A 9,921-nucleotide genomic window follows, 5' to 3' on the forward strand; every position below is an offset into this window, starting at 1 on the left:
CAACTACCCAGAAAGAAAAATGGAATAACGAACCCGATTTTTGAATAAACGGCGCTACCGAGGAATTTCCGACTACAAAAAGAATGTCATATATTCCTGGTAGAAATCAAATGTTCAAATTATTGTTTTGTTTATAAACTAATGTAAGATTTAAAAAATCTATCAAATATTCACTTGCCCGATCGGACAAGTACATCAGCAGTTTCACTTGCCCGTACTGAGAATTTACTTGCCCCGGGCAATCAGACAACCGTTAATGTCGATCCCTGCTTCTATAGTTTGGATACACACAGTTACAATAAACAGTGTTCCAGCTAGGATCTGAAAATGGAGGGGTGCAAGAGAACTTAACATTTTTCACGAGCATTTGATACATAGGAATATCGCAATACTTTACCCTATAGTTCTTATTAAAAACATGTTATGCAAGTTGACTCTTCCCTAATTCAGTGTGTGGGATTTTATTTTTATGATATGGTAACTAAAAAGAATAATTTTAAAATCTTTCCAAATGCTACTATTCCAATCAATTGTGAAATAAATTCCCTATTCAACTACAAAATATGGAATTTTTTGTTTATTACATTTTGTGTGATTTTCTGTTTGTTTGTGTCTTTTCGTAACATAGTATCATTAGGCAGTGATGTCATAGATGAGTGTTTGAGACATCATAGCTTAGCAATTGTGAGATTGAAAACACTGTAGTATGGATTTCAACAACATATTTGGAGAATTTGGCAGTTTACATCTCTGTCAGGATGGTTTATTTACTCTATTTGATAACAGACCAGTAAGTTTGTTTTTTTTAGCTCACCTGAGCCGAAGGCTCAAGTGAGCTTTTCTGATTGAAATTTGTCCGTTGTCTGTCGTAGTTGTCATTGGCATTGTCGTAAACTTTTCACATTTTCATCTTCTTCTCCAGAACTACTGGGCCAATTTCAATCAAACTTGGCACAAAGTATCCTTGGGTAAAGGGGATTCAAGTTTGTTCAAATGAAGGGCCACGCCCCCTTCCAAGGGGAGATAATTACAAAATAGCAAAAAATAAATGGCATTATTGAAAAATCTTCTTCTCAAGAACCAGTGGGCCAGGAAAGATGAAACTCATGTAGAATTATTGTCAGGTAGTGTAGACTCAGATTTGTTCAAATCATGACCCCCGGGGGTAGGGTGGGGCCACAATGGACGATCAAAGTTTTACGTAGGAATATATAGGAAAAATCTTCTCAAGAACAGCAAAGCAATGATTGGTAATATTTAAATGGAAGCATCCTCAGGTGGTGTAGATTCAAGTTTGTTCAAATCATGACCCCCCAGGGGTAGGGTGGGGTCACAATAAATGATCAAAGTTTAACATAGGTGTATATAGGAAAAATCTTCAAAAATCTTCTTCTCAAGAACAGCAAAGCTATGATTGGTCATATTTATATGGAAGCATCCTCAGGTGATGTGGGTTCAAGTTTGTTCAAATCATGACCCCCGGGGGTAGGGTGGTGCCACAATGGAAGATTAAAGTTTTAATTAACATAGGAGCATATAGGAAAAATCTTCAAAAATCTTCTTCTCAAGAACAGCAAAGCTATGATTGGTCATATTTATATGGAAGCATCTGCAGGTGGTGTAGATTCAAATTTGTTCAAATCATGACCCCCGGGGGTAGGGTGGGGCCACAATGGACGATCAAAGTTTAACATAGGAGTATATAGGAAAAATCTTCAAAAATCTTATTCTCGAGAACAGCAAACTTACAAGTATGATTGGTCATATTTATTTGGAAGCATCCTCAGGTGGTGTAGATTCAAGTTTTTTCAAATCATGACCCCCGGGGGTAGGGTGGGGCCACAATGGACGATCAAAGTTTTACGTAGTAATATATAGGAAAAATCTTCTTCTCAAGAACAGCAAAGCTATGATTGGTCATATTTATATGGAAGCATCCTCAGGTGGTGTAGATTCAAGTTTGTTCAAATCATGACCTCCAGGGGTAGGGTGGGGCCACAATGAAAGTTCAAACTTGTAGAGAAAAAAGTCACAGTTAGTCAAAAAATCATGTAAGTATCCTTAGTTAGTGTAGATTTAATTTTGTTCAAATCATCCCCCCCCCACTCCCTTTTAGGGGTAGGTTGGGACCACTTATGCATTTAAGCTTTTCAATACTAAACAGATTTTTCCTCTTTTCCTAGCCACAGTGCTCAGGTGAGCGATGTGGCCCCTGGGCCTCTTGTTACAATACTCTTCATGAAGGGAAGGAAAAGGTCAAGTTTTGCTGTACTTCTGTTATTCTTTCACACTGTGACAAAATATCACTTTGATATTCTTTCACACTGTGACAAAATATAAATTTTATTCAATAAATGAATTACAGTAATTCACTGTTGAAAATGTAATAACTTTTTTTATTTCATTGAACAATGTTGCTGTGATTTTTTTTATAAATAGAATATAGTGAGTGGAATCCTTTCAAAATTCTACTCTTAGTACAGTTGGCTACAAAAAGAATACATGTAATTTAATGTAAAAACTTTCAAAATGCTTTTACACCCACATTTTTGATTTGATTTCATACATGTATATAAAAAAAAAAATGGCTAGATACATAATTCTGTTAATGTAAAACTAAAGAAAAGTGTTTCAAGTTCAGGTGCTTCTTTATAAGCACAAACTAGTAGAGCTACTTAAGGGATACTTTTTTTCTTCCATGGTATCCATATATGCATGTTAAGAGGTTTTTCTACAAGTTTTTCAAAGGATGAAGTATTTTAATTTCAGTTCTGGGGTCAGTAATGCTAAAAGAATGTTCATATGCAGTACTAACACATTTATTCTAAATGTCTTGTTGCCAGTGTTTTTAAGTTTGACTAGCAGAAGTTGTGCATTTTAAAAATTGTCTGATATGTCAAGAACAAAGTAAATTGTAAAACTGTCATTTAGCTGCATGTTATTTCATTTCTCTCTGAAAAATTAAATAATGCCACTTTCCATATTAAAATAATGTGTATATTAAATCAAACATTCTTAATTTCTTCCATCTTGAACCAATATTCTGACATACTTCCTCTTTATCATAAAACATATAAAGATTCCAAAAATTGTATCTATAGTCCTTACTAGTAAACAGTAATTTTGCCCTCATTGTATAAGAAGCATTAGATTAAGAAGTTAATATGAGAAATTTAAACATACCATTTTTATGTCTGCTTCAAATTTTGAAAGAAAATAAAGATTGTGTAATTTCAGTTTACTTTGTATATATTTAAATCACTATTCAGAATCTTAGATTTGATGGAGAAAATGAAATACTGTGTACTCATACTTAATTGTTTTATTACAGTGAGTCCACCCTCACAACTTCAGCACCTTACAAAGAGACGAGTATCCCACAATCCTTGTAAACGACCTCCCAAACGATACAGACCTCTACTGGATAAACGGGGGGATCAGTGTCTTTCCTGCAGCAGTGATGATTTTAGTGACCCTCTAGAGAGCACAGTAAATGATTCTGTGAACTCTGATAGTTCGGAGGGACCAGCAGTGCTTCCTATTGCTCACACCCGTGAACCCTCATGGGAGTCCAGTTCTGTCTCCATTCCGGCCCTACATAATATTTGTGAGGATGAGGATGAAATTATGGTCTAGTATTGGAGAACCCTGCCATTCCACATTTGCCATTCTGCCACATCTAAAAAATCATGTGTCATCCATTTTTACAGTGACCCATATCAGTTGTGGAAAACCATTCCAAGTCATCATGAATATTCATATTCTACCTCATTTGTGTACATAAGACAGAAATGCAATGACATGCCACATAGTCATTTTTTGTAAATGGGATGGCTAGGGTTTGAGAGATGTTTGCAGTGCTGCTTTTTGTTCAAATTTTAGTTTTATGTTTCTTTCTTTTTTTTTTTTTTTTTTTTTTTTTTTTTTACTATTATAAATAAAGAAAATGCATTATAGACTTATTAAGTGCCTAGATAACTCAATGGTTCACTATATATTTATTTTCAATCTTAAGTGTGCTTTATGATATTGTAAAATGACATTAATATGCAATTTAATTTTGCCAAAACTTGTGTATTTTTCAAGTGCAATAATAGATAGTATAGCGCTTTTGTATGCAGGGATAAAATGCAGACGTGAATTTTACTAAGTGTTTATGTATTAAATATGAGAAGTGTAGGTTTATGCACTTGATGCGTAAAAACTATTCTAGTCATGCAGTACAGAAGTTGTCACCATGGTGACATTAGAAGCTGTAGATTTGTTTATCTTGTTATCTTAATGCCAGTCTGATCTGAGACACAGTCCTTGTAAATATTCATTTGTACCATGTAATTTTGTCTTTCAACATTATTTTTTGCTGCTGTTAGAACAACACGATTGAATGGTAGTTGTACAGTTCCTGGTCAGTTTGTTAGGCTGTCTGTCAGGGCTGTAATAGATGTAGTTTGTGGTTTTTTGCATGTGCATTACTTTTGCATTACTGAGTATTCTATTTTCCAGAAGAGTGTTTAGCATTGGTGATATTAAAATAGCCATGATTCTGTTATAAACATGGACACTGATATTATATGACACAATAGAAACACTCTCTTGGTTGATGCTAAGAATGTGCTTTTGTTACAGCTGTTCATATTTTTTTTTTTAAAATAGAGGCTAATCCTTGTTCTATTACCTGTCACAAATAATTTGGGATGGATTTTAGGTATCCATAGAGTTTTTCCTGTGTACGCAAAGTATGAGTGTACAAATGTCACTAAATTATTGTTATTTTACAGCAATTGACCACCAAAATATGTTCTATTTTCATTTTAACATTTCTTACTGCATAGTTTATAACAGGGCCTTCATCAATGTATGAAAGTATTGCTCTTTCCCAGGAGCTTCACAGTGTCATAGATCTTGGACAATTTTATATTGTTTACATTTACTTTGGCAACACTTCTAAAACACCAACTTAAAAACTGTCATACAAATAAAAAAAAAACATGTTCGTACTGATACATAACAGTATTCTCATCTAATGAAAGGTGCTATGCTAGAGACATTTTGTGTAGAGGAGTTTTAAAGTAAAGCTGGCTAGACCTCCTTCACTCCTTACATCATGAAGATCATTCACATATCCGGTGTCTGATAAGAATTGATTTCACACTTTCATATAGTCTTTACTTTTTATTTATGAGAGTATTTTTTCTTCACTTATGTTTTTTAATGGTTTCTGTACAAGTGCCTCTGTCGATTTTCTTAAGGCTACAAAACATTGATGCTAGCAAACTATTCGTTATTGCATATTTTGGTATGGGAAAGTTTTGTAAATTATATTTTTAAACAAAAGGGACTGTTGAAAAAACTGAAATCTGATTTTGTAGTAAATGGGTAAGTCCATCATCAAACTGATGCTCAATTTTTTTTTTATGTTTAGCTCTGTATCACATTCCTAACAGTAGCTATCTTTTTGATGAAACTTTATTTTTATTTCTTTTATAAGCAAGCAGATAGCTGTATTTTTTTCAATAATGAACAATGGCTGTATTTTTTTTTTTATCAATGTTGAACAAACAGGAAAAGGTTCAGAATCCAAGAGAAAATGTCTGAACAAGATTAAAATGTGTCTCTCATTAATAAAAAATTAGTCACCAATATCTGTTCTGTGAATTAAAGGATTTATCTTGTTGTTCATCATTTGCTCATAATTCATTTAATATTCAAAGTGAGATATATTTCATGTGATATTGGAGGACCATTCCATTTATTCACTTATCAATAAAGGGTATTAATTGCACTGTATATGATGTTTGAATGGGAACAATTAAAAAGCATTAAACAAATACATAAGTTTGTTTTCTGATCATATAAATATTATTTATTTTCAAACCACATTTCCAAATAAAAACATTACACTGTATATTTAAGGAATCACTGTCTAGAACACTTTAGTAGAGCATGCCAGGGCATCAACAATAGTTGGAAACGTGGGATAATTGGCATAATGGGCAAAGCCCGTTATGCATAAATTATCCCACGTTTCAAACTATCATTGATGTCCCTGGCATGCTCTACTAACTAGACAGTGATTCCTTATATTTCCATTTCATTGTGAAATAAAATTGTAAATTTAGATTTTAAAAATGTAGACTAATAGATTTAAATTACATGACGCCTCACATGTCAATTTCGATAGTCCCCGCCCACTGACGTCAAACACAAAGAAAGCATGCATATTAGGCCTCCTTAGTTTTCCCCAAAACAGCCGCACGAGAATTACATGCATATTAAGCCTTCTTAGCTCCTGACCTTTCGCATTCCGGTAGAATTTTCAAGAATTCAACTCAACTAACTTTCAAAGAGTTATCACAGAGAAAACAAATAGAAATGGAAATATATATATATATATATACAGCTTTAAGTCAAGTTAAAAGTTTTGCATGAGTTAAATAAGCATGCAATTTTTAATTGCCTTTAATGTCCTTTTGAGTTATATGTTGGCAACTGCACCTAAAAACAGTATTTCCTCAACGTTTATGGCTGTATTCCCTCGACTAGTTTACATTATGTATGTCTCATAAGTTCCATCTTCACCTATCTGATCTCAAACTTGAACCGAAATTCTTGATTTGTAAAGGAGATGAGCAAAAGTTCACAACACTAACCGGTATATGTGCCCCAGGGTAAAATCTTCAAAAGCTTCTTTAAAATTTAAGCCAAGCAAAACCTATATATCAATGATTTGTTCTTGATTTATTCTTCAAAAAATATAGAAGGGAAGTCTTTAATTCTGTTTTCATTGCTGGTGTAAAGATGAATAATGACACCCCCTCCCCCAAGAAAAATGACCCCAAGCCATTGAAAAATGTAATTTATAGTAGAGAAAAAGGGGTCAGAATTCTACATGTGCTAACTATATAAGAAGTTGACCCCTGTTGGAAAATGACCCACATCCCAGCAGAGTAATACAAAGTTTAATAGAGGTAATTGATGCCAAGGTTTTGTCTCAACTTTTCATTCTCTTGCATTTTCTGACGAACACTTCGTGTAGATAGAAGGCAATTGATGTCAATTTATCATTAAAAAAACAGTCCAAAATATCATTACAGTTTGCTCGATTTACCTCAAGTGTGCATTTTGGCCCTTGCCTTTTGATTTATAATTTTTAATCTTTTTAACCACCCCCCACCCCAAAATACTCCAATAAATCTACAAGGGGTCATTATTCTATGGGGGCCATTTTAGGTCACCTCAACAAAGTTGGGGGGGGGGGGGAGCTTATGTAATACTCTCAGTGTCGGCGTCCCTGGCCGGTTAAAGTTTTTGGAGCAGATTTCTTTTCCCTACATTAATCAGAGATGCATGGAAGATGAAGCATGTTTAATTGTACCAGTCAAGGTTACAGGTGTTGCAATTTTAGCTAAAGAAAGACCCGATTTAAGTTTTTGGAGCAGGTTAAAGTTTTAGGAGCAGGTCTCATTTCCAAGTAAATAAAAGCCCTACTTTGACCAACTTGCATGAATGATACATCTAAGGATGTACACTACCAGGGCTAGCTGAATCTGATATAAATTTTCTGGATGAGTTAACAGATTAAAGTTTTTGGAGCAGGTCTTATTTCTAAGTAAACTATGAGACCTATATTGACCAAACTTGCATGGGTGGTGCATCTAAGGATGCACATTACCAGGCTTGCTTTGGATACCGCATCTGACCTACATTTTCCGGATGAATGACCAGATTAAGGTTTTTTTGAGCAGGTTCATTCTAAAGTAACTATAAGCCCTATGTTGACCAAATTTGCATGGATAATACATGTAAGGACTCACACGACCAGTCTTGTTTTGGATGCTGGATCTGACCTACATTTTTCAGATGAGTGACTAAGTTAAAGTTTTTGGAGCATGTTCATTCTTATTTGTCCTACATGGGCCAAACTGGCATTGATGATACATCTAAGGATACACAATACTGGACTTGGGACTTGCTTTGGATGCTGAATTTAATCTAGATGAGTGACCATGTTAAAGTTTTTGGAGCAGTTTCTTTCTATTAAGTAACTCTATGCTAACCAACTTCGAACTGATAATACATATTAATACATGCTAGCAGAGTTACTTCAGATGCTGGATTTCACCTACATTTTCCAAAAAAGTGACCAGGTTAAAGTTTGGAGCAGGTCCATTCCCAAGCAACTGTATGACCTACCTGGTCCAAACTTGCATGGATGATGCATCTAAGGATGCACACTACAAGATTATTTATAAGTTTTAATAAATTAGGGACTTTGCTTTACTTAAAGACAGCATTTGTTTAGGTGAGCTCTGTAATCTCTGATTACCTTACGTTTCTTCATGTAGGGTATGCAGATTATAAGAGTGATGCCACTTTTTCTACAGGCAAAAAGGTCATTTTTTGACCCCGAATAATGACCAAGGGTCATTTTTCAACATTGAATAATGACCAGGATTCATTTTTCAATAAAATGACTCCTGGTCATTATTCTACAGGGCTCACAACTGAAAAAGTACTACATGATAAATGTCTGAGATGAAAACTTTAAAATGTTGGAAATGAAAAGTTGAAAATTTATAATAAAGAAAAATTTGGAATGAAATGCAGCGACCTGCAAAATATTTTGCTTTTGAGTGACCTTGACATTATATTTTAACCTTGGTAAAAGATTATGGTATGCCATTGAGCCATGAATTTTTGTTTGAATCCATTCCAATCAAGGATCTCAGACTTATTGTCCAGACACTGCTTTGTAAAACAGATAGGTATTCTTGACAAAACCATGGACAATCAAGACAACCAATATTTTTTCTTTCTTGTTTAGGAGGGGGCATAATGATTTTAATGAAGAATCATGGGAAAAAAACAGTGTATCTGCTTCCTGTGTTGTCTTTTTACGATATCCTCCAACAGATTGAAAATAAAAGATTGAAAAAAAAAAAAGATAACTTAAAAAAAAACACTGTTCCATCCAAAACAAGAGGCCCAAGGGCCTAGAATCGCTCTTCTGATATACCCGGATGTAAATTGTACAATCCTATCACTTCTATTCCATTAGCCACTTAGTATCCTAAATACTTGGATAAAGCCTTGAAATTTGAAAAAAAAAGGTCATTGTGACCTACTTTTGAGTCAACATGACATGAGGTCCTAAGATGCATCAACTGACAAGATTTGATGATCCTAGTCTTTACAGTAAGCGAAATATCAAAGATTTAACAAAATATAATTTTAGGTCAACTTTGATGTGACCTTGAGACCACGCCCTTTGCCCCAGGGTGATGCCTTGAACAATTTTAAATCTACAACATATCCTCATCCTTATGTGTAAGTGTAGTGATAATCTGCCCAGTGGTTCTTGAGAAGAAGAAATTTTAGCAACCAGTACTTTTGTTTTAATTTCCCTAATTATCTCCCCTTGATTAAGACACATTCCTAGTTTTAGTACAAATAAAAGCACTTGGGTTAAGTGACAGATTTAAAAATCTTCTCAAGAACAAAGGAGCCAAGATTTCTAATGTTTGTATGGAAGCATCTTTGGGTAGTGTAGATTCAAGTTCGTTCAAATCCAGATTCCTGGGGATAAGATGAGACCACAATGGGCAATCAAAGTGTTACTTCAGAACAATTTATATAGGAAAAAAATCTCAACAACAGCTAAGCCATAATTAGTCATAAGCATTCTCAAGGAGACAAAGTGTAGATTCAAGTTTGTTCAAATCATAACTCTTGGGGGTAGGATGGGTCGATCCACAATATGTGATCAGATTTTAACATAGGAAAAATATCAGGGGGAAAAATCTGCTGCTAAAGAACACCCATAGTGGCCTATGTTTATTAATTCTATTTACATCTGAGGTGAATATTCAAATGGAAATATTACACAAACAACCTGTTAGACTGTACTTTTAAGACAAGTCT

The 9,921-nt window shown here is 34.3% G+C and overlaps 1 protein-coding gene across 1 annotated transcript in view; it reads left to right on the forward strand.

The window, feature by feature from the left end:
* The window catches only part of LOC133182223 (unconventional myosin-IXa-like), a 56,574-nt gene extending 50,746 nt beyond the window's left edge, over nt 1-5,828 (forward strand). The window contains exon 44 of the mRNA XM_061316977.1: nt 3,332-5,828. Coding sequence (XP_061172961.1) covers nt 3,332-3,636 — 305 coding nt within the window. The 3' untranslated portion in view covers nt 3,637-5,828. The remainder of the gene's footprint in view (nt 1-3,331) is intronic.
* The last annotated feature ends 4,093 nt before the right edge of the window (nt 5,829-9,921 follow it).

This window comes from Saccostrea echinata, unplaced genomic scaffold (genome assembly GCF_033153115.1).
Source record: "Saccostrea echinata isolate AGI-Se365-2 ecotype Australia unplaced genomic scaffold, CSIRO_AGI_Sech_v1 ptg000009l, whole genome shotgun sequence".
Lineage (NCBI taxonomy): Eukaryota > Metazoa > Mollusca > Bivalvia > Ostreida > Ostreidae > Saccostrea > Saccostrea echinata.